The sequence below is a fragment of the Caretta caretta genome, chromosome 3 (assembly GCF_965140235.1).
Source record: "Caretta caretta isolate rCarCar2 chromosome 3, rCarCar1.hap1, whole genome shotgun sequence".
Lineage (NCBI taxonomy): Eukaryota > Metazoa > Chordata > Testudines > Cheloniidae > Caretta > Caretta caretta.
The window spans coordinates 108,881,917-108,907,175 of NC_134208.1; the positions used below are offsets into that span (position 1 = coordinate 108,881,917).

Consider the following 25,259-nt stretch of genomic DNA (forward strand, 5'->3'; position numbering starts at 1 on the left):
CCCTAAACAAAATATTAGGGCCCAACTGGATTATGAGAATTTTGCATTCTTTCTATCTAGCAGTCCGTTTGGTTTATATGGCTGCTACTCTCAGATCCAAAGATACAGTTCATATGGAAAACTCCAAAAGAACCCCATCCTGGTTCAGTGGCGAAATAAAAAGGCAGTGTATAACAAATGGAAAATGGGGGAAATAGATAGCAATTGACATAAATGAGAAGTTATGTAGTGCAGAAAACTGATGAGGGAAGCTAAAGTCAGGGGGAAAAATCCATGTCTGGAAGGGTTAAGGACAATAGAAGAAGTTCAATACATTAAGAACAAAAGAAATCCTAGCAATGGCATAGGCCCATTATTAGATGGAAATAAATAAAATTGTTGTTAGTGATATAGAAAAACCAGAAGTGTTCAATAAATACTGTTCTGTGTTTGGAAAGAAGTGGGATGATGAACTCATATCATATGAGGATAATGAAATCCTTTCCTGTCCATTTGTAACTGAGGATATTAGACCTCTACTAGGGATAAATATTTTTAAGTCAACAGGCCTGGATAACTTGCATGCAACAGTCCTAAAAGGATTGGCTGAGAGATCTGTGGCCATTGATGTCAATGTTTAATAAATTTTGGAAAACTAGGGAAATTCCAGAAGGTAGGACAAAAATTATTAGGGGTATGGAACGGCTTCCGTATGAGGAGAGATTAATAAGACTGGGACTTTTCAGCTTGGAAAAGAGACCGCTAAGGGGAGATATGATTGAGGTCTATAAAATCATGACTGGTATAGAGAAAGTAGATAAGGAAGTGTTGTTTACTAATTCTCATAACACAAGAGTTAGGGGTCACCAAATGAAATTAATAGGCAGCAGGTTTAAAACAAATAAAATGAAGTATTTCTTCACACAAATGCACAGCCAATCTGTGGAACTTCTTGCGAGAGGATGTTGTGAAAGCCAAGACCATAAGAGTTCAAAAAAGAACTAGATAAATTCATGGAGGATAGGTCCATCAATGGCTATTAGCCAGGATGGGCAGGAATGGTGTCCCTAGCCTCTGTTTGCTACAAGCTGGGAATAGGACAGGGGATGGATCACTTGATGATTACCTGTTCTGTTCATTCTCTCTGGGGCAACTGGCACTGGCCACTGTTGGAAGACAGGATACTGAGCTAGATGACCTTTGGTCTGACCCAGTAGGGCCATTCTTATGTTCTTTCAGGAGTCTGATTTGTTTTGTGTACCCCAAGTTTCACCTCACTTAAAAACTACTTGCTTATAAAATCAGACATAAACCCACAAAAGTGTCATAGCACACTATTATTGAAAAATTGCTTACTTTCTCATTTGTACCACATAATTATAAAATAAGTTAATTGGAATATAAATATTGTACTTACTTTTCAGTGTATAGTATATAGAGTAGTATAAACATTTCATAGTCTGTGTGAAATTTTAGTTTGTACTGTGTTTACTAGTGCTTTTCACATAGCTGTTGTAAAACTAGGCAAATATTTAGATGAGTTGATGTACCCTGTGACAGGGGCCCTGCGTGTCAATTTGGGGCGCCCCTGGTGGCCCAGTGCAGGCTTGGTACACGCAGTCACACAGTCATTGGAATTTCCCGTTAAACAGGTGATTTCAGTCAAGTGGGTCCCGGACCCCGGCCGGGGTCACTTAGCTAAATAGTCTGTGGGTCCCTGGGCGGGAAAACAAACAAGCAGACTGTTGCCCTGCAGCCTCCTAGCTGGGGCAAAGCACACAGTCTATGGCTCCTGAGTGGGGCAAAACAAACAAACAGTCTGTAGGCCTTACTTCCCTCTGGGCTGGGACATAGAGCAGGCAGCAGCCTCCTCAGCGGGCAATGACTTGGCTTCCCTGGCAGTCTCTGCCGTCGGCGAGTCACCAGGAGCATAGTCTGGGTCTTTGGGCTCTACCATCAAGAGTGTTGCAGGAACTGGCAGGGTACATCCTTCCCCCACTGTCCCCTTCGCTTCCCCCAGTTGAGCTGGCACAAGGAGTTATGGATCAATCAGGGGTGTGGATTTTTCACACCCTTGAGTGACATAGTTATACTAAGTAAGGAGACCAAGCCTACCTTTCCCAGACCTGAAGAAGAGCCCTGTGTAAACTCAAAAGCTTGTGTCTCACCAACAGAAGTTGGTCCAGTAAAAGATATTACCTCACCCACCTTGTCTCTCTAATATCCTGGGACCAACATGGATACAACAACACTGCATACGTTTTTAAATAAGTCCATCTTCAGAATAGGGCATTTCCTGCAGGTCAGACTAGCTGCAAAAACTAGGGCCACCGCTTTCACCTGACCCATCCAAGCATGCAGCTAGACAAAGACCAGCTAAAATATGAAAAGCATTATCTAATTTTATGTCACTGATGTCTGACTGATTCACAACTGATAGTGCTTTGAATTTAATAAAATATAGCTTTGGATCTCTATTTATCACATTCCCAGAATCATGAATGAAAACCTCAGGAAGGACCATAAGACATAGATTAAAAGATGTGTGCAGTCTGCTTTGTGCCAGATTACTTGTCTTCCCCAGACATTTATAGCCTCATGATTGTCTCCAAATATACTGACCAGCAACATCTTGTCAATATGATGTGGTCTTCAGTGGAACGCATGCTCCAAAGCTAGGATGAATCCTAGAGCAAAATGAAAAGGATGTTGCTAAACCTAATTTTGATAGATTGGATTTGCAGAGTTACTCCAGTAATCTCCGCACTCCTCCTGCATGCGTGCACACACACGCGCACACACACACACACACACACACACACACAGAGTCCCATCCGCTAAAATAGGTAATCTTACATCTGACCAAACCTGTGATTGGGCAGTTCCACCCACCTTAAGTGACTGTCTATAACGATCTTCTTTCCTGACCCACCAAGACTTCTCTAGTAAATTGGACATCCTTTTTTTGTAATTAAAAAAAATCTATTACATCCATCCAAGGGGAAATAAAATAGCCCAGATATTTTTCATTTTATTATATTATACTCAGTTCTAAAATTTGCCTGAAATATAAATAAACCTTACACCAGTTCTAACCTTCACTTAATTCTGTGAAATTGTACCCTTTTGCACCAGGTTTGAATTTGCCAGGTTTTTTGGCTCCTCTAGTTTGTTTTGGCCATATGTACAATTCAGTTACTGATCTGTAAAAGTGACAAGTGAGAGTGCTCAGTGTCTTCTTTCTGTAGGTCATTATGATCCCATTTTTGCAATGGTTGAAGTCAGTAAAACCCTTAAATTACCTTAATCACTCCAACGTTCATTTTGGGGAAAAACAGGAATCTGTAAAGGCCCTTGATGAGAGGTTTTTCTGATGGTTCCTGTTTCCCAGAAACAGAAGGTGGCCAAAAATAAGGGAAGGATTTTAAAATATTGACATTCTAAATTTTCCTTACTTTATTTTCTCAATTCCACACTGTTTTTATGAAGATGGAATTGGAAAGCCTTCCAGCAGCTGAGTACGAACTTCTTGTCACTTTCACTGCTCAGCAGTCATCCAGCTTCAAAAAAATACCAGTTTGCCAAAACTAGCTACAGGCTCTCTTGAGAAGAGTTATTTTAAACTCTTTTTGAAGATATTAGTATTTGTTAAACACCTAGTACTCTTATTTCTCTGGTTATTGAAGGTATTTTGCCATTGACCTAACATACAATTCACTAATTTTGTCATGTTTTCTTATGTACAGAGATTAGCAAAGATAATCAACTAGATATAACAAAGCTGCTGTTCCATCTGTTGATTTTAGCTCCATTATAAGATGCTACGGTAAACTTTACAGTGTCTTTCTAATGTCACCAGAACGTGTAGATGAAATTATAACCTCTTTTATACAGACATGATTTTAAAGCTCTATTTGGAATTTTATATCTTATAAAAATTCCAATATTATTGGTTAGAGATGAATTATTTGAATTTAGTGAGAGAGACGAAATCTTAATCAGATGGTCTGAAATTATCAGAGTGTAAAATTTATTTCTGCGCTGTGTGGACAGTTACAAAACACCTATCAATTTTTAGTACTCAGAGAACAGTTCAATATACTAGATGACTAGGGTGTCACGTTCTACCCCTTATCTTGACGTGTTGCATTAATTGAAGACCTCCCACATTTTCACCTCTAGCTGAGATCCCATTTAAGAGCTTGTCTTTATTAGTTCCCTGATTTACTTACCTGAATAGTTGTTTATAGTGGTATCAGGTAATTGCAGAGAAGATTACTGTAACATTTTTTTTCGTCCTGAGGAGGAGTGGAAAATCTAAATCCTGCTTAAAATAGAAGGTTGAAGACCAGTGTATTTTCTTAATCTGTGAAGTCCCAAAAATTAGAGTACGTTTTTGACACTTTTTTTTAACCCCCCCCCAGAATGTTCAACACAGAAAATATGCCAGATGGAAGGCAGCATATATTCATAACTGTCTAAAGAATGGAGAGACTCCTCAACCTGGACCTATTGGAATGGACGAGGAAGATTATGGTATGTACATTGCTATTTCAAATAAAATAACGTTAACAGATTGGATGGGCTAGTGAATTAAGGTGAATATTGTTATATATGTTTCTCCAAAGGGAACTTATTATCATCACTTTTCTGCTTAGGTGAATGTTTCACAATAATTTTCTGTTGTTCTTTTCTGTGCCAGACATCTTTCTGATTTTCATTGGACTTTTCTCTTGACTGGCAACACTAAAAAAATCTTGCTTGCATATGGAATGTTGTGATTTTGGATAAGTCTCAGCTAGAAACTAAATAAGGATAATGAAACTAATTTCATAAATGTCTCAAGATGGAATTTAATAGTTTTCAGAAGCAAAAGGCCTGGTAAATTAATTCCCTTTATCACATACCCTCTTTGACTCTAAGGCAGATCTGCAGCTGGAAGGTAGTCAAGTAGCAATGTAAAGTTCTGAATCTGTTGGTACAGGATGTGTACTAAGGTTATGGGCTCTATTCCTGGCTCTGACATAGACAATATAGTTCTTTTATGAAAAGTGATTCTAAAAATATTATCTCTAGACTTCTGTTCTTCAATTTAATTTAAAATGTGTTAAACATTAGGAGATAGACATATACTATTATGGATCTGGTTTTCAACCTTTCTGAAACATGATCTCATGCTTTTGGAGAGCCCCTACCCATCTAATCAAAGAAAAGGAAGGATGGGCATGACTTCCAGTTTGAGAAGAGATCAGACTATTGGTCCTTCAAATACATTATGCTGCTTGAGGTAGTGGCAACTAGCTGATGCCATGGAGAAAAACAGAAAATAGGAACATAAGAACTGCCATATCGGATGAGATCAGTGGTTTGTTTAGGCAGATTTCCAATTGCCAACAGTACTAGATGCTTCAGAGAAAGGTGCAAGAAATGCTGTAGTAGTGGTCATAGAATAATCTGCTCTCAGGGAACATTTTTTCCAAGCTCTCTTGAATAACAGATTGGCTTATGCCCTGGAACATGAGAGCTTATATCTCTTCCAAAAATACATGTGTTCCAGAGTTGTACAAGGAAAATGGGATGAGTGATACATGTAGTAATCAGCAGATATCCTATTGCATTTTTTAGGCTGATACCTCTGGGTATCCATTTTTTTTAAATCTTTTGGAGTTTACATCTTACTTGGCACTATTTATGGTGTTTGTAGGCTTTCTAGTTTAAAAAAAAAAACAGTATTACTGCTCATACATTCTTTCTCTGTTTAACTACCTATATTTACTGTCCCCCTTTTGTCTGATAGCCATACAAGAGATCTCTGTTTGTATTAGTTATTTTCAAACTACTCTCTAAAATGATTGTGACCTAGTTTTACTTTACTATGCAGCGTACTTAGCCTTTATACTTTTAAAAGTAGACATGAATAGGGCCACCTAAAGGACTGTAGTTGCAAATTATAAGTTTTATACCATAGAACTATACTCCTTAGAACACATGTAAATGAAATTCATAGATATTTGTGAATTGATATTAAATCATATTTCAGATTATTAGTTTATCCTAATTATTATAAATGTTTCATAGTAGTATATTTTTTCCTACCAAAGAAACCCAAAGCACTTTACAAATACTGAAATCAGTACACTCAACCACTGAAATACAGTTGCCTCTGAGCTGGAGCACAGCAGCCAGTTGCTACAATGTACAACTTTAAACAGTCAAGAATAATGCTATATTAAATTGAAACTATATTCTTACGTAGTTCTGTAGAATTAGGCGTTGTCTCAAACTGAGCTTTTTAGCCACTGGTACAGCAATGCTCATGTAGTTGTACCAATGCAAACTCCGAGTGCAGATGTGGCAACCTACCCCAGTTTGACATGCACTTAGTTAACTGAAAAATGTTGTTAAAAGAGCTAATGTGAAATGAGTTAGTTTTTATTATCAATATATTATAAATCTGCAAATATAGAAGTCTGTAAATTAAAGAATTTGTTTTTATTATTCAAATTCATAACTAGTGATCGCCCACAAAACTTGTTTGATTCTTGTAAAATTGAATAAACGCTAGGCAACGTGTAGTAATACTACTACTATTAAAACTTACATACCACTTCTAGTCTTCAAAACGTTGTACAAATATTAACTGATCCTTAGAATGAGGAGTGTAAGTTGTATTATGCCTCCTCATTTTACAGACTGGGAAACAAGCAAAGATGATAAGGGACTTGCCCAAGGCCACAGAACCAGTCAGAGGGGAGATTAGAATTCAGTAGTTTTTCACTCTTACTACTATGCTAAAACCACTACTTTTCACTCTGTATCGTTACCAGGGGCTGTAGGAAAAAATGAAAATTGCAAGTCCCATTGCCAGGGTTATAAGTAAAAGTAAACTAATGGGGACAGTATTTTTGGTGGTGATATAAAAATGAAAGCATTGCTATTCAAAGTGAGCCTGCAATATGTATTTTTCATAATCAACAGGCTATATTTTTTGTTTGACAAGTTTTATTTTGTTCGGTAAGGCATTACTCTTTTAGGCATTAACGCCATATTCTATTTTTATGTATGGGCAATAAAATGACAAAATACTTTTTTTAGGGATTATTAACATTGTACCAGATGTGGCATACATGCCATAACATTTTGAGGATTGTAGAGCCAAAGATCATATGCAAATAGATTTTTCAGTAGAATATTCTGGAAAAAGAACTTGTCATAATTCTTGCTTTGTTCATCCCAGAAAGAAAAGCAGCATTGTTTAAACATACTGCTGGACTTTCCCCATTCCTTTCGGCTTGCTCACTTTCTGCCTCTTCTTGCGAATGAAAAAGTGCATGTTTAAATAGACTGAAACTAGCCATCTCCAGCTTGACAAATTACCATATTTTCCATAAGTGTTGTGCTCCCTGTGATTCTTGAAAACCATACTGTAAGTCTTGGAGATGTTTATACAGTAACATAGGCGTTCTCTATGTAATTCTGCTCTTGGATTTAGTGGAGGCTTTTGTCAGTATCCTACAAGACCATGGAAACTTAAAATAGCACACTTGATTTATTAATGTGGTTAGAATACAACTCATAGAGTACACATGAAGATCACTCAGGAGTACCCTTGGGTCAGCTACTAAACTTTTATTGCAGTCAAGAAAAATGTAGTTATAAGCTATGTATATTTATAAATTAAAAAAATCCTAAATGGACAAAGTATAAAGGCGGTAAAATACATGAATTACTGACATTAATATTAGAGAGTTCCAAGGAGCCTTTTCAGTCCTCATAAGAATAAGGAGAAATTTGTAGATGCAATTAACTTTAACTTTCAAGAAGGGGAGGTACTGGAGCACCCTTCTTACCTGATTTGAGGAAAGTATGTGTTCTAAATGTTTTTAGAATCATAGTTTGCAGTAAATTGAAGTGAAATGGTACACCAGGATAAGAAAATGAAATGATTTGGAAGCTGAAATTACTCCAGGATAAGTTGGAAAGAGGAGACAGTCTTTAAAGTTCTAGTCTGGAGTTCCTAACACCTCCAAAAATATGGTTTCTATGCCAATATTCAGTATGATATTCTAAGCTGTATTCCATATGATATTTTAATTAAAAGTTGTTGGTATTGTGTGTCAGAATGATTACTGTAATGTTCCAGATTTGTTACTTTTATGATCTGCTTTAAATACCGATCACTATCTTCAAAGCAGAAAGTTATCTGTTTTATATTTGCCAAGATGAAATATCTATGGAATTGTTGCTGTCACTCTGTGTAAAACACTATGTGGCAATAAAAATGTGACTGTTAAAGAAGGCAAATATAGAATGATAGTATTTCATTCACGTGGGCTCTAGAACTGTAAATATATGGTTTGGCTATATATATTGACGACAAAATTAGAAATATAAATATTAGATAGCTTTAAACAAGGTTTTTGTAAAACTACAGAAGTCCTAATATTTACCTTTTGAATTGCCAGTTGTTAAAAAGAAAACTATAAAATTGAAGTGTGAAGAGACTGCAGTTGTTTTACTACATAGTTTTTAAACATTCTTTGCCATGTTACAAATGTTTTAAACTTAGATTGTAATTGGTGTATTTTGAGGAACAGATGATCTAATTTTACTAGCATTGATTTACTGTAAAAGATTTTCATTTCAGATTTGTGTTCAGATCTCATACTTAAAACAGTTCTTGAATGAAAAATTCTGATCCAGCATCTTAAAAATAACTGTTTGTTTATCTCTTGTATCAACTACTTTTCAATCCTCTGCAGTAATATTACAACTAAAGATTACATAAAAAGGCCATATTGAGTCAGACCAATGGTCCATCTAGCCCAGTGGCCAGATGCTGCAGAAGAAATGAACAGAACAGGGCAATTCTTGAGTGATTCAGCCAGTCATCCAGTTGCAGCATCTGGCAGTCAGAGGTTTAGGGATACCTAGAGTATGAGATTGCATCGCTGACCATCTTGAGTAATGGCCATTGATGAACCTATCCTCCATAAATTTATCTAAGTTGTTTTTTTTTTTAACCCAGTTATACTTTTGGCCTTCACAACATATCATGGCAATGGGTTCCACAGGTTGACTACGCGTGGTGTGAAGAAATACTTCCTAATGTTTGTTTTAAACCTGCTGCCAGTTAATTTCACTGGGTGACCCCTAGTTCTTGTGTTATGTGAAGGGATAAATAACACTTCCTTATTCACTTTCTCCACACCATTCATGATTTTACAGACTTCTATCAGTTCCCTACTTAGCTATCTCTTTTCTAAGATGAACAATCCCAGTCTTCTTAATCTGTCCTCAGATGGAAGCTCTTTCATACCCCTAATCGTTCTTGTTGCCTTTCTCTACTTTTTCCAATTCTAATGTATCTTTTTTTGACTGGGGCAACCAAGAACTGCATGCAGTATTCAAGGTGAGGGCATACCATAGATTTATATAAATGGCATTGTATTATCTGTCTTATTATATATCCCTTTCCTAATGGTTCCTAACATTCTGTTAGGTCTTTTTTGACAACCGCTGCACATTGAACAGATGTTTTCAGAGAACTATTCACAATGACTAAGATCTTTCTTGCATGGTAACAGCTAATTTAACCCCATCATTTTGTTTGGATAGTTGGGATTGTGTGTTCCAATGTGCACTATTTTGCACTTATCAGCATTGAATTATATCTGCCATTTTGTTGCTTAGTCCACCAGTTTTATGATATTCCTTTGTAATTCTTTGCAGTCAGCTTTGGATTTAACTTTCTTGAATAATATTGTATCATCTACAAATTTTACCACCTCACTGTTAATCCCCTTTTCTAGATCGTTTAAGAATGTGTTGAACAGCTCTGGTTTTAATACAGATCCTTGGGAGATCCTGCTGTTTACCTCTCTTTACTGTGAAAATTGACCATTTATTCTGACTTTTTTTTCTGATCTTTTAACCAGTTACTGACCTATGAGAGGACCTTCTTGCTTATCCCATGACTGCTTACTTTGCTAAACAGCCTTTGGTGAGGGACCTTATGAGAGACTTTCTGAAAGTCCAAGTACACTATATCCACTGGATCCCCTTTGTCCACATGCTTGTTCAAATCCACAAAATATTCTAATAGATTGGTGAGGCATGATGTTCCTTGACAAAAGCCATGTTGACTCTTGTAAAACATACCATGTTTATGTTTGTATCTGACAATTCTGTTGTTTAGTAAAGTTTCAACCAATTTGCCTGGTACTGCAGTTAGGCTTACTGGCCTGTAAATGCCAGGATTGCCTCTGGAGCCTTTTTAAAAAATCGGTATAACATTAGGTGTCATCCAGTCATCTGGTACTGAGGCTGATTTAAATGATAGATTACATACCACAGTTAGTAGTTTTCCAATTTCATATTTGAGTTTCTTCAGAACTCTTGGGTGAATAACAGCTGATCCTGGTGATTTATTACTGTTTAATTTATCAGTTTGTTCCAAAACCTCCTCTGGTGACACCTCAATCTGGGACAGTTCCTCAGATTTGTCACCTAAAAAGAATGGCTCAGGTTTGGGAATCTCCCTCATATCCTCTGTGGTGAAGACCAGTGCAAAGAATTCCTTTAGCATCTTTTCAACAGCTTATCTTCCTTGAGTGCTCTTTTAGCACTTCTATCGTATAGTTGCCTCACTGAGTGTTTTGACAGTCTTCCTTCTTCTGATGTACTTAAACAAAATTTCTCTGTGTGTTTGTGTCTTTTGCTAGTCGCTCTTTGAATTCTTTTTTTGCCTGCCTAATTATACTTTTACACTTGACCTGCCAGAGGATTTGACTTCCATTTTTTAAATGATGCCTTTTGCTAGTTTGGTTAACCATGGTGGCATCTTTTTGGCCCTCTTACTGTTTTGTTTTTGTTCGTTTTTTTTATTTATTGTGGGGGTATACATATAGTTTGAGCCTCTATTATGGTATTTTTTTAAAAAAGTTTCCAGGCATTTGACTCTTGTGACTGTTCCTTTTAATTTCCATTTAACTAGCTTCCTCATTTTTGTGTAGTTCCCCTTTTTGAAATTAAATGCTACTGTGGTGGATTTATACAGTATTTTCCCCCCTACAAGGATGTTAACTTTAATTCCATTATGATTGCTGTGATTGGGCTGTTCGGCTATATTCACGTCTCGGACCAGATCCTGTGCACCACTTAGGACTAAATCAAGAATTGCCTCTCCTCGTTTGGGTGCTAGGACTATTTGCTCCAAGAAGCAATCATTAATTGTGTCTAGAAATGTTATGTCTCCATTCCAGCCTGAGGTGACATGTACCCAGCCAATATGGGAATAGTTGAAATCCCCCATTAATACTGGGTTTTCTGGTTTTGGAGCCTCTCTAATCTCCCTGAGCATTTCACAATCACCATCAGCTAGTCAGGAGGTTGGTAGTATATTCCTTCTGCTATACCCTTATTATTCAAGCATGGAATTTCTATTCACAGAGATTATGTGGTACTGTTGATTCATTTAACATTTTTGCTATATGTGACTCTGCTTTCTTTCACATTTAGTGCCACTCACTCACTAGAGCGACTTACTCTCATTCCTACATATTTTGTACCCTCATATTAATGTGTCCCATTAATTTTCTTTGTTCTGCCAAGTTCCTGTCATGCCGGTTATATCAATATCTTCATTTAATACCAGGCACTCAAGTTCACCCATCATAGTACTTAGAGTTCTAGCATTTGTATACTAGCGCTTATAAAATTGTGCTCCTCCACACCCCCTCCAGCCCTTAGTTTAAAAACTCTTCTATTACCTTTTTAATTTTATATGCCAGCAGTATAGTTCTGTTTTGGTTTAGGTAGAGCCCTTCCTGTATAGGCTCCTCCTTTCCTCAAAGGTTCCCCAGTTCCTAGTAAACTTAAATCGCTCCTCTCAACTCCATTGTCTCATCCATGCATTGAGACCCTGCAGTTCTGCCTGTCTAACTAGCCCTGCTCATGGAACTGGGAGTATTTGAAAGAATACAGTCCAGAATCTCCATGGTAGCAATCAATTACCCAGCAGTCTAAATTTGACCTCCAGGACCTCTCTCCTATCTCTCCCTGTGTCATTGGTACCTACAAGTACCACAACCACTGGCTCCTCCCCAGCACTACACATAAATTTATCTAGATGTCTCGAGAGGTCCATAATCTTCACACGTGCAGGAAATTCACCATACAGTTCTCCTGGTCATCACAAAACCAACTATCTGTATTTCTAATAATCAAATCCCCCATTACTATTATTTGTCTCTTCCTAATAAGTTGGAGGGGTGTCCTAAGTGCAAGAGTGTACCGTCACATCATCTGTAAGGAGGGTCCCAAGGATGGGCTCATTTCCCTCTGCTCCAGCTTGTTGTCCATCTTTCATCTTCCTCAACAGCACAGAGGCTGTCAGACTGGGAGTGGAACCACTCTACAATGTCCCTGAAAGTCTCATCTATATAGATTATAAAGGACTGTAATTTTTTGCTTCCTTCATTTTGGACAGGTAAAAATTTAAACATGACATTGCAGAAAGGAAAGAATACTTTTCATGTTCTGGTGATTAATTTGATTGAGCTTGTGCATCTAATAAAAGAAGTTCATTTTATAAAAAGATGGCTTTGTTTAACAGCACAAGATGAGTTTAGCTCATTGCATTACGAGTTTTCAATTTTAGAAAGTGTGTATTGGGGAGGGGTGGGACAGCTGGAATTGCTCTGCTTACTGTATGTAGGCTGTGTGCATATGGAGGCTAATTTTTCAGCAGTGAACATGCATGAAACTGTGCTTAATTTTCCACATGCAAATTGAATATTTGCACATGCCCCAGTAAATGAATATCCCTCTTTCTGGGGTGCTTTGTATATATATGTTTCTTATTGGAGACTACCTATTATTATGTTTGCCCAAATTTTCCCATTTTAAGACCCTGGTTTCAGTTGCTTGTAATTTGGGCATGTACACACTACAAACGTAAGTGACCTATGTTGGCGCAACTTACAGCCACCACAGTAATTACTGCAATGGTTCATGTCCACACTGCCCTCCTTCTGTTGGTGGTGTACATCCTCACCAGGAGCACTTCCACTGACTTAAAAGGGGCAGTGTGGGGGACTGAGAGCCCAGGCTGTCTGCTCCATCCAAGTTGGGATCCTGGGCAGCAGGGTGGGAGGGAGCTGGGAGCCCATCAGGCAGCCCGGATGAGAGCAGGTAGCCCGGGCGACAGCTTGGGTGGGAGCTGGAGCCGGGGGTGAGAGCAGGGAGCTTGGGCAGCAGCCTGGCTGAGAGCAGTGAGCCCAGGGACACTAACTGGAGCACCCCACCCATCCTGGGGGTGACAACGTAAGCTGTGAGCAGCCTTCCTGTCAATTTCATGGCTCCAGCATGGAGTCATAAACTTGAGAAGAATGACAGTCAACAACCAATGTAAGTAACCTGTAGTGTCTACACGGATGCTGCATTGCCCTAACTACACTGATGTAAGCCCTGTGCCTCTCATGGACGTGGAGATATGGTGGTGTAGTAGGGCACTTATATTAGTCAGAGCAAGGACTGTAGTGTGTACACTGACATAATTAAGTCGACATAAGCTCCCTTGCATCAACCTAAATCTGTAGTATAAACCAGGTCTTTGCAAAACTTTAACTATTTGGTTGAAATTTTCCGTGCTACTTGTCCTTCTCATGCTGAATTGTTCAGGATAATTTCAGCCAAAATGGTTCAGCTATTTCTGAGAACAAGGTTAGGGAAAAATACATTATTTTGTCTGTGTTAAAAAAATTCTGGTGACCTTTTCTTTGGAAAGCTGTAGTGCCCCATGTTTTGGATTGGGACTGCCAAAACTGCCCAAATTTGGCCAAGTTACAAGCCTTGTTTAAAAAAAAAAAAAAAAATCACAATTCATACGTGCTTGGAGACTTGCTAGACCTTTGCAGCTAAATTCCCTGAAGATTCTGTGCACAATGAGCATGCTCCAGCCTGAGGCAAAGTAGGATTTTCCCCTCTGATTGCAGCTCTGGGCTGGGCCAGGAACTGGAACAGAGATCAGCAAGCCTGTCTTTCCTGAACTCTGTGACCCCCTGCTGGTCCAAGGCACCACAGAGAAGGAAACTTCCTTATATAACTGGAGTAGGCTGGAGTAGATTAGGACAGCAAGCCCTGGCGGGGCGGGGATACAGGGGGCGGGGGGGACTAGGATTAACTTGGTAATGAGACTTGGAGCTGGGATGGGAGGAGACTGGTGACATGATCTGTGGGGGGATGACTGGAGGCTGGGCGTGGGGAAGAGACAAATCAGATGTGGCACTGGTTGAGTGGGGGAGCTGGGAGCGGAGGAGAGACTGGGACTGGTTAGGCAGTGAGAATGGGATTGGGATGAGTAGGAGATTAAAGGAAGAGAACAGATTGTCATCATTAAGGATGTTGAATGATGCTTAGCAGAATTGGATTCTATCCCTGTCTCTGCCACAGAATTCCTGTGTGATGCTGTGTCCTCTTTTTCTGGGTGTTAAACCTGAGTCCCTAATGCCTGAATTGTAGAAGTGTTGACACTTAGAGTTGCAGTTGAAGTCTATGGGAGTATGACAAACTGGGAATATGTCTTATTTCTTATGAATATCTGTTTCCTTATTCAGTTGTGTATTGCTGCCTGTCTGAATGTGTAGAGTTAAATCAAAGGAGGCTTTAAAGGGGTTGTTGAGAGGCCAAGCAGGAAAGGTAATGTAGTGACAGGATAAGACAGCCTCATAGGTACCTACCTTCAAGGGATTTAAGATAACAATGGCTGGGCCGTCATTGGAGGAGAGAAGTTACCTAGATGGCTCCATCCAGGTGAGAATGTTTTACCCTTCCCAAGACTAAACCGATAATCAAAGTTTTTTATTTGTGCTAAATAAATAAGGAAAATCTCTGCATCTTTAGGATTGTGTTTGCCTGCAAAAAATCTACCTTAAGTTTGTTGTAGAGGTCAGACATCTGTAGCAATGAATTACAAGATGCAGATGAGAAAAAATAATTTTTAGAAGGTAGAAGAATTTTACGATGTTCTGTGCTTTTCTATTACATTTTGGAAACAATACTAGCCACTTTGTTTACAGCTTTCTCATAAAAATGCATTTTTATATGTTTAAACACTGGCAATATAGTGAATGCAACAGTGATGGCTTAAGTGTAAAATAATGCATTTATGAATAAACTTATACAAGTCACAAAGTATAATGACAGTATTAGACTTATTGACAAACACAGCCATCGGGCATATGGTGTTTTATTCCTTCTTATGTTTTCAACTGTATTTGAAGGTGGCAGTGAAAGACTACTAGGACTAACTTAGTTACAAAATTACCAGAAAAATCATTTTTATTGTAATTATATTTAAAATCAGATTAGAAAAGAACTTCATGGGATAGCTTTTCTTCTTGATGCACACATTTAAATCCCATACATATGATGCTCACCTCAGAAAAATATACATATACAAATTTTGATAGGGAGTTGAGAAGGCAGATAACTTTAAAAAAAAAAAAAAAAGGTTTTTCCATGGAATGTATTTTTAGAGTTTTATACTTTTAAAGTAATGATATCTTAGTCTAAATCTAGTAATACGCTGATACAGATGTTGTCAGTTTCAGCTATTCTACCTTTAGTCTTCTGTAGTAGTAAAGGATATTGTGAAAGGAAATAGAAAGTGGTATTTGTGTACTCTTTTTAGTAAAGTTAGCTGTCCTACATGTAACTCATATTTTACCCTTTCTCTGTTTATTTCAAAAGCCTTAAGTGGGGCAAAATCTCAGTTCCATCAGTTGACTCTCCAGTTTTCATTACTAGACACTAATATTTACATACTTGATCAGATCTTCTATAGCTGGAGACCAGAATGCACTTCGTAAAGAATTTTAAAATAACCAGTTTTTACACGATCTAAATACAACTCTATGCTCTTATGTTGTTTCCGCTGTCTGATGCACCAGCGGTTAACAAACACTATTCCCAGAACTGTGCTTGTTCCTGCTGACCTTTCTAATCATGCAGATGCACACCTCCAATAAATGAAACAGAGCTTTGTTGGCTTGAGCGCCACTAGAAATCTAGGAACAGAAACAACTTCTTAATAAAATGGCACAGGTAGGATAAATTATGCTTGGTGCAGGTATGGCCATATTTAGCTGTCTAGATTGGATCTTTAAAGTTATATGCCAATTAGAAGCCATGATATTTTTAAAGAGGTAACTATTAGCTTTGCACTAAATAGGCCAGCCATTCATATTCTAATGTAGGAAGTTCTGCAGGCAGGGCCATGGATCAGCTGACGAAATGTCTCATAAGCCCTCTTTAATATTACTTCCTTCCCAAATTTTCTCGTTTTTTTCTCTTTGCTTTCTTTTCATTTCTCATTTTAATCTTCTTAACATTTTCCTCACGAATATACATGCCATATAAAAGAGAGAGTGCCTTATACAGTGAAGTGTATTCATTCAAATATATTCATTACTACACACTGTTCATACTCTTTGTCAAACTGTTTTTAATTCTGTATAATTTATATGCTAAATCTTAAGGATTCAGAAAAATAAAACCACAAGGTTGTACATATTCAGCCCAGTGATGACATGCATTCTCTTTCAAACATCTGTCTACAGCTCTATACATTAAGTATAAAGAAAAGGAGTACTTGTGGCACCTTAGAGACTAACCAATTTATTTGAGCATAAGCTTTCGTGAGCTACAGCTCACTTCATGCTCAGATAAATTGGTTAGTCTCTAAGGTGCCACAAGTACTCCTTTTCTTTTTGCGAATACAAACTAACACGGCTGTTACTCCGAAACCTACATTAAGTATGTGAGCTCCCAGAACTTATCCCATGATGCACTTATACTTCTATAGATCGTTATTTGATTTTTTTGTTGTTGTTGTTAAACCATTCATTTTATAACTTTATAAGACGTTATCCGATAAGGAAGTCAAGGCGGATTATTGTTGCAGAAATAAATGGTAGTTTATATGCTTTCTCAAAATAAGAATTAATAGAGCCCTTTTCTGTATCTTAACAGATGCTGAAAGTGAAGACGCTAGTTCATCTGCTCTACCTACTCAAGTATCTCGGCCATCATCATCTACATATGACGCAAACGTGCCAACTAGTAATTATACTGGCATACATATCCCACCTGGTGCACATGCTCCAGCCAACACTCCAGCTGAAGTACCTCATAGCACAGGTATGTCGCATTATATCCAAGAACACAGATTTACTTTTACTGTGAGGTGCTTTGCTATTGCATTGTAGCCTCCTTTCCAGTTATATGTAAAGTATAATAAGGCTGCAATATTGTATATGTGTTAGAACAGAGGCAACTTTTATAGTTAATACTTCATAAATTACCATGCTAATCCTCATGTTTTTGGACACTTGTGACTTTCTGAAACTTTCACTTGTTGGGCTGAAACTTTCTATAATTGGTCTCTGCTTGAAAGTGATTTTTATTAAAAGTTTGGCAAAATAGTGTTGGTCTTTGACTAGAGGGGATAGTGACAAGAATTTACTTTTCCCATTATTAACAAATATTTCATAGAATCATAGAATATCAGGGTTGGAAGGGACCTCAGGAGATCATCTAGTCCAACCCCCTGCTCAAAGCAGGGCCGATCCCCAATTAAATCATCCCAGCCAGGGCTTTGTCAAGCCTGACCTTAAAGACTTCTAAGGAAGGAGATTCCACCACCTCCCTAGGTAACGCATTCCAGTGTTTCACCACCGTCCTAGTGAAAAAGTTTTTCCTAATATCCAACCTAAATCTCCCCCACTGCAACTTGAGACCATTACTCCTTGTTCTGTCATCTGCTACCACTGAGAACAGTCTAGAGCCATCCTCTTTGGACCCCCCTTTCAGGTAGTTGAAAGCAGCTATCAAATCACCCCTCATTCTTCTCTTCCGTAGACTAAACATCCCCAGTTCCCTCAGCCTCTCCTCATAACTCATGTGTTCCAGTCCCCTAATCATTTTTGTTGCCCTCCGCTGAACGTTTTCCAATTTTTCCGCATCCTTCTTGTAGTGTGGGGCCCAAAACTGGACACAGAACTCCAGATGAGGCCTCACCAATGTCGAATAGAGGGGAACGATCACGTCCCTCAGTCTGCTGGCTATGTCCCTACTTATACATCCCAAAATGCCATTGGCCTTCTTGGCAACAAGGGCACACTGTTGACTCATATCCAACTTCTCATCCACTGTAACCCCTAGGTCCTTTTCTGAAGAACTGCTGTCTAGCCACTCGGTCCCTAGTCTGTAGCAGTGCATTGGATTCTTCCATCCTAAGTGCAGGACTCTGCACTTGTCCTTGTTGAACCTCATCAGATTTCTTTTGGCCCAATCCTCCAATTTGTCTAGGTCCCTCTGTATCCTATCCCTACCCTCCAGCATATCTACCTCTCCTCCCAGTTTAGTGTCATCTGCAAACTTGCTGAGAGTGCAATCCACACCATCCTCCAGATCATTTATGAAGATATTGAACAAAAGCGGCCCCAGGACCAACCCTTGGGGCACTCCACTTGATACCGGCTGCCAACTAGACATGGATCCATTGATCACTACCCGTTGAGCCCGACAATCTAGCCAGCTTTCTATCCACCTTATAGTCCATTCATCCAGCCCATACTTCTTTAACTTGCTGGCAAGAACACTGTGGGAGACAGTGTCAAAAGCTTTGCTAAAGTCAAGGAACAACATGTCCACTGCTTTCCCTTCATCCACAGAACCAGTTATCTTGTCATAGAAGGCAATTAGATTAGTCAGGCATGATTTGCCCTTGGTGAATCCATGCTGACTGTTCCTGATCACTTTCCTCTCCTCTAAGTGCTTCAGAATTGATTCCTTGAGGACCTGCTCCATGATTTTTCCAGGGACTGAGGTGAGGCTGACTGGCCTGTAGTTCCCAGGATCCTCCTCCTTCCCTTTTTTAAAGATGGGCACTACATTAGCCTTTTTCCAGTCATCCGGGACTTCCCCCGATCGCCATTAGTTTTCAAAGATTTGTGGACAAGTCAATGAAAGTATCTAATCTGTGGGCAAGTGGCAGTCAAAAAATCTAACCAAAATGCAGAGTGTTAAGAAAGGTCTAGAAAATATATGACTGAAATATTAAAATGTATTGATTTAAATCTCTGTACATCCTCAGTTGGAATACAGTGCTTAGTTCTCGTGACCCATCTCAAAGAGATGTAAAAGAAATAGAAGGAGCATAGGAAGGCTCCCATACGAGGAGAAATTTAAAAGATTGAAAAGAAATTTACTTAAGAGAGCAGAGGAAAAAGGGGACAGGATAGAGGTATATACCAACTGATGAATGAGATACAGTAGGTGAATTGGACACTCCCACTTGCCATTTCTCATTATACAAGATTAAGAAGACCATCAATAGAATTAAAAGGCAACACATTTATAACTGATAAAAGGAAACACTGTTGACATTGTGCATAATTAGCCTTTGGCAACACATTATCACAAGATGTAAAAAAGATGTTTATATGGGTAATGGGTACACTCACAGTTAAAACAGAATAAGCAAAATTGTTTACCCTAAAAGATATAAAATCCTCATAGTGTGGACATAGCCTGTCCATTCGCTGACAAAGCTAATCGTGAAAGTTCCCATGTGGGCAATTAAATCTGTTCCAATTGGTAAAAGTGCACAAGAGGGTGAGTTATTCTAATGCATCTTTGGAGCTTTGCAACTCCCATTTGAATACCTCCATTGATGCCTGGTTTATTAACTTTTCTCATCTTCAAATCCCTCCACCCAGATACATCCTTTTCCTACGTTTGGGACCGTATCTAATGGAGTGTCTTTGCCCTTCTGCTCTTCCAACAATGCTATGCTTGCTGCCCTGTTCACTGAATAGCAGCTATGAAACTGACAAGTGTGTCAATTTCACTTAGCTGCTCCACAGCAAGGAGCCTGCCAGCCCTGGGAGCCCCAGCTGGAGCCAGGATTCTCAGGGTTGCTAGGTTCCATGCTCCAGCTCGGGTTCTGTTGGTTGGCAGGCTACCTTTTGTGGTGAGGGGAGCCTGTAAGGGGTTGGAAGGCTCCCTGCCATAGAGCCTAGCAGCACCAAGAGTCCTAGGTCCAGTGATGGCACCCAAGATTCTCTCCTATCTTTCCAGTATGACTTCTTTGTCTTTCTCTACATACTCCCATTGCAGCATGCATTGTTCCTCTGGTTGTGTCACCTGTGATTGGCTCTTTTTTAAGACTTTTCTTTTTTCACTCAGTTTCCATGTGCCTGGCTGTATCCACTCTTCTGTCCTTGATCATCTTGATCCAAGTGAAGTTATTGCAGCTTCCCATCAGACATCTCTAAAGCAAGCCCATTGTTCCTCTATGTCATCATTTGTTACCTGCAATTCTTCAGATTCATTGGACTGCTGGATTTAAAACTCCCTCCTTCCATCAAATATCATCTCTTTTCTTGTGAACTTGTCTTTTAGCTTGATTCTAACTGTTCCAATGGCAAGGTAGTGGTTACTTCCTGCGTCAGAATTTTTAAAAGATCTTGCATCCTGCAGTGATCATCTGTGCCATCTGTTTAGGCAGCGTTATCCAATTGTTTCTCAGCAATTCCATCATTTGACTTGCCTGGTAGTTTGTGTTTCCTGAGATGAGGGAAAAGTACCCCCACCAATGGCACAAGTTATACATGCTGCATATCTCAGTGAATCTTTTACCATTTTCTATCTGCCCCTCAATTCCATGTCTATGAAGTGATCAGATCCGAGGCTGCCATTACCACCTTGAGCATTCATATCACCCAGAACCAGAACTACATCATAAGCATAGACCTGGTTTAGTACATCTTGCAACTTGTTGTAGAATGCACCCTTTGCTTGTTCATTATGATCATTGGTAAGTGTGTAACACTGGATGGTAGTTACTTAGCATGATTTGTAACAAAACGTGCTCTTATAATTCATGAGTTGACTGGTTCCCATTCTTGTAGAGCTTATGTGTTGCCTTTTGGTCAAGGACTATTCCAACTATCTCTTTAGGAGTATCATGAATAGAGTACCATGATACCAACTGAATTGATTTCAGAGTAACAGCTGTGTTAATCTATATTCGCAAAAAGAAAATGAGTACTTGTGGCACCTTAGAGACTAACCAATTTATTTGAGCATAGTGAGCTGTAGCTCACGAAAGCTTATGCTCAAATAAATTGGTTAGTCTCTAAGGTGCCAGAAGTACTCCTTTTCTGTCAACTGAATTGAGTATTCCACATTCAGTCCATCTCATTTTCTCCCTCTGGGAATACCATTATTGAATTGAGTCTGACTCTTAATTACTTGACTCAGTTTCCCAGTGAACCCACATGGTTCTCACATTCCAACACCTAATTTTAGCGGTTAGGATCTCTTGTTTCAGGTGATGAACTCCTTAACAGGTTTCGTCTACCACCCTCAGACCTCCATTTGAACTCAGTGATTCCAAAAGGCTGAGGTCTCCTTCAATCTGGCTTAACTGAGACAGACTCTCCTGTATCTGGGTTTTTCCATAACTACAACTTTTTTAGATAAAATGGTAGTTCATATGACTCTCAACCTTAGATCCATGACTCCTTATCCTATATGGGGTTCCTTCATCCACCATCCGAGACACACAACTGGTAGTTTAAGATGCCCCAGGATAATGGCATGGTTGTAGGGTAATAAGGGGTTGTCTGCATGTGTTGGGGGGGAGTTGGTCTCACACAGAACTACCCTTATCTCAGGGATCAGAGAAAGATTTGAGATAGAGAAGTGCTGTCTCTCTCACTGAGAGCACAAGAGTTCGGAGTGAGAATTGTATTTTCAAAGGAGCACAATCCCAGATAAAAAATGTTCCTTTTCATTATGCAACCATCATGTGGAACAACTTTTCTGTATCTCCTCATGTCTCAATCCTTAACTCTTCTTTTTGACCTGAAATTCTTAACCCTCTTTGAGAATACACATATGCTACTTTTATTCTCTCCTCCCCAACCCGTTTGCTTTCTCCTAGTTCCTTGTACTAATTTTCCCTAAAACTCTGAATCTGGTGACCACCTGTTCCCACTGGACCTTTTCTCACACCAACTTTTCCGTACCTGTTACTTCTATGAAATATTGTACTGAAATAGCTGTTCTTGAATGCGTCTTGATTTCGTCTTCATGAAAGGTGCTATTTAGAAATATTTAAACGTTCGTAGCCAACAAATTATTTTTCAGAAGTACTTTATAAATGTTTCTGAAGTTCTCCTAAAGTTTCCTTCAGTTATAATTATTTCCGATAAAAGCCAGTTCGGGATTGTTTACACTGTAAGTAACACAATTAAACCTCCTGTTAACAACTTGCTTTTTAAGTCTATAATTAAAAGTAACATAGTATAATTCCACTGTTGTTTTGCTGATTTGCAGGTGTAACAAGTAATACCATTCAACCCACTCCACAGAATATCCCAGCTGTAGATCCTTCTCTTTACAATGCTCAATCTGCAGGTAAGACAATGGCATTTATGTTTTTGCTTATGACTTATTTTGCACAAAAAATAGTTTAAGGAGAAACCGAATAAAATTTCAGTAATGTTGACAATTCATAAATAAAGAGTATTGCTGTTTGGAGGTAGGGACTGCCTTTCTGTGCTTGATGCCATCACTTAGCACATTCTGAGTGCTAATGAAATGCAAACAGTTTTAAAACTGTTGTTATTACCCTGATATATAACTCTTGGCTATTACCTCATTAAATCCCCTAGCTAATGAAAGCATGGTCTGTACTTAGAACAATGTTTCTGAAAAGCCCAGGTGCTGCAAAAGGTAGAGTTGGGCGATTTAGGTAGGTAATACTCCTCCTCTGAATTGGTATTGAACTAATGAGCTATTATTGTGATAGGGACTCTGTGCTCCTATTTTTCAAATGAGTTTTAGAGCCATCCAGTTCAGCAAAAATGATTATTCTGGTGGTGTGGCTAAATTCCATGTTGGGTAATCACGGAACATTCCACCTACCTAAAATGGCCCTCACAGGGTCAATTTAAGTTGTTATTCAATTCCTTCCTAAAATAATCACACAAAAAAGACATTTCTGTAGTGTCTCTGCTGCAGAATACCTGTCATATTTCACACCAGAGACAGCACATGTCAGTTGTAAATAATCCCTGTATGAAATGAGCTAACTTAATATAATGCCTCCTGATTATGCCTGTCTAAAAATAAGTGCCTGTCAGTCACTTAGCCAAAGTTTGCTTTGAATCCAAAATATATATTGCCATCTGTCTGTGGTATTATATTAGCACCCATTGCCATACTATTTCTCTATTCATAAGTTCATTGTTCTCTCTGTATATACATATGAGCTAACCTTAGCAAGAAACCATACTCTGAGAAAGGTGTGGTCTGACTAGAAGCCAGAATCCTCCTAGCACTGACACTCTAGTGAATGAGTCCATTAACCTTTCTGCCAGACTTTTCCATCTGTAAAAGTGAGGTAGTACCAAGACAGGTTATGTTGCTATGTAAAACTTAGTTATAGTTAGTGTTTCTGTGTGGCTGGTATAATTTTGATACTGTAACAGGCCAGTCCTTGCTTCCAGACAGCCCCCCAACCTGAAGCAAATACTCACCAGCAACCACACAACAGAACCACTAACCCAGGAACCTATCCTTGCAACAAAGCCTGTTGCCAGCTGTGTCCACATATCTAATCAGGGGACACCATTATAGGGCCTAATCACATCAGCCACATTATCAGAGGCTCGTTCACCTGCACATCTACCAATGTGATATATGCCATCAACTGCCAGCAATGCCCCTCTGCCATGTACATTGGCCAAACTGGACAGTCTCTACTTAAAAGAATAAATGGACACAAATCAGACTTCAAGAATTATAACATTCAAAAACCAGTCGGCAAACACTTCAATCTCTCTGGTCACTCAGTTATAGACCTAAAAGTCACAAAATTACAAAAAAAAAAAAAAAAACTTCAAAAACAGACTCCAACAAGAGACTGCTGAATTGGAATTAATTTGCCAACTGAACACCATTAAATTAGGCTTGAATAAAGACTGGCAGTGGATGTGTCATTACACAAAATAAAACTATTTCCCCATGTTTATTTTCCCCCCTGCTGTTGCTCACATGTTCTTGTCAACTGCTGAAAATGGCCCATCTTGATTATCACGACAAAAGGTTTTTTTTCTCTCCTGCTGGTAATAGCTCACCTTAACTGATCACTCTCGTTATAGTGTGCATGGTAACACCCATTGTTTCATGTTCTCTGTGTATTGTGACAAAATTCCTGCTCTACCTTGGTGGGTCTTGCGCTTATTGGTGGATTTGCTCACGTTGGAGCTTCACGGCAGCCCTCAGCTTGGCCGTTTTTCTGAATTCACAGTCCAGGTCGACTCCTCCTGTGTCTGATCAGGAGTTGGGAGGATTTGGGGGGAACCCGGGCCCACCCTCTACTCCGGGTTCAGCTGAACCCCCCCCCCCCCCCAAGAAAGGGGGTCCTGCCGGCCCGCTTCCCTGGAGGGGGGGCGTGGAAGGACCCAGCCCCCAGACCCAGCCGCTTGCTGTTTGTCTGCGGACCCGTCTCCGGCTGAGAGAATTTCTTATCTGCTCCGGCATCCCTGGAATGCGAAAAAGAAAGCCCGGAACAGACAGAGAAACAGCCGTCTACTGGAGGAACACCGCCTAGAGAATCTACAAAGCGCTGTGGAGGAGGCCCAAGACTGAGTACCTTTCGAACTGTGCTCTCGTGCGGGGGGAGGCCTTGACTGTGTCATGATTGTGTTTGTAGGGACACGGGGGTGTGGCACGGAGCTGCCCCCCGATCCATCTGTGTCCTCCCAACCCCCACACTACTATCCTCATCACTGCCCCCTCCATCATCATTGCTGGCTGTTTAACATCTGCCTCTGGACTTAGCTGCTCGCCCTGATTCCACCGTGTGGGCCAGAAGCACCAGCCAACCAAACAGGACTCTCTGGACAAGCGTATGGTGGTTCATGTGTCCCCCCCCACCCCCCCGAACTGCCCATCTCACAGCCTGTCCCTTTTTACCTGACCCCAACTCCTGTTAAGCAACTACCCCCACCCCGCTGGGGCATCGGCAATGGAGGGCACCGGGGTGACCTCCGCCGCTGCCATGCCCATCGCCTCCCCAGACTCTAGGGAAGCCCCCCCCCCCAGCCAGCCGGAAAGGCCAGGGCAAGAAAAAGGGGAAGGGCCCCGCTAAAACCACCAGGCCCTCCGTGGCAGGCGCCACCCCCACTGCTGCGGCCCCG

The 25,259-nt window shown here is 39.7% G+C and overlaps 1 protein-coding gene across 2 annotated transcripts in view; it reads left to right on the forward strand.

The window, feature by feature from the left end:
* The window catches only part of VTA1 (vesicle trafficking 1), an 85,179-nt gene that overhangs the window by 37,037 nt on the left and 22,883 nt on the right, over positions 1-25,259 (forward strand). For both annotated transcript variants that reach the window (XM_048844366.2, XM_048844367.2), the window contains 3 exons: positions 4,404-4,515; positions 17,014-17,181; positions 22,390-22,470. In XM_048844366.2, the coding sequence (XP_048700323.1) occupies positions 4,404-4,515; positions 17,014-17,181; positions 22,390-22,470 (361 nt within the window). The remainder of the gene's footprint in view (positions 1-4,403; positions 4,516-17,013; positions 17,182-22,389; positions 22,471-25,259) is intronic.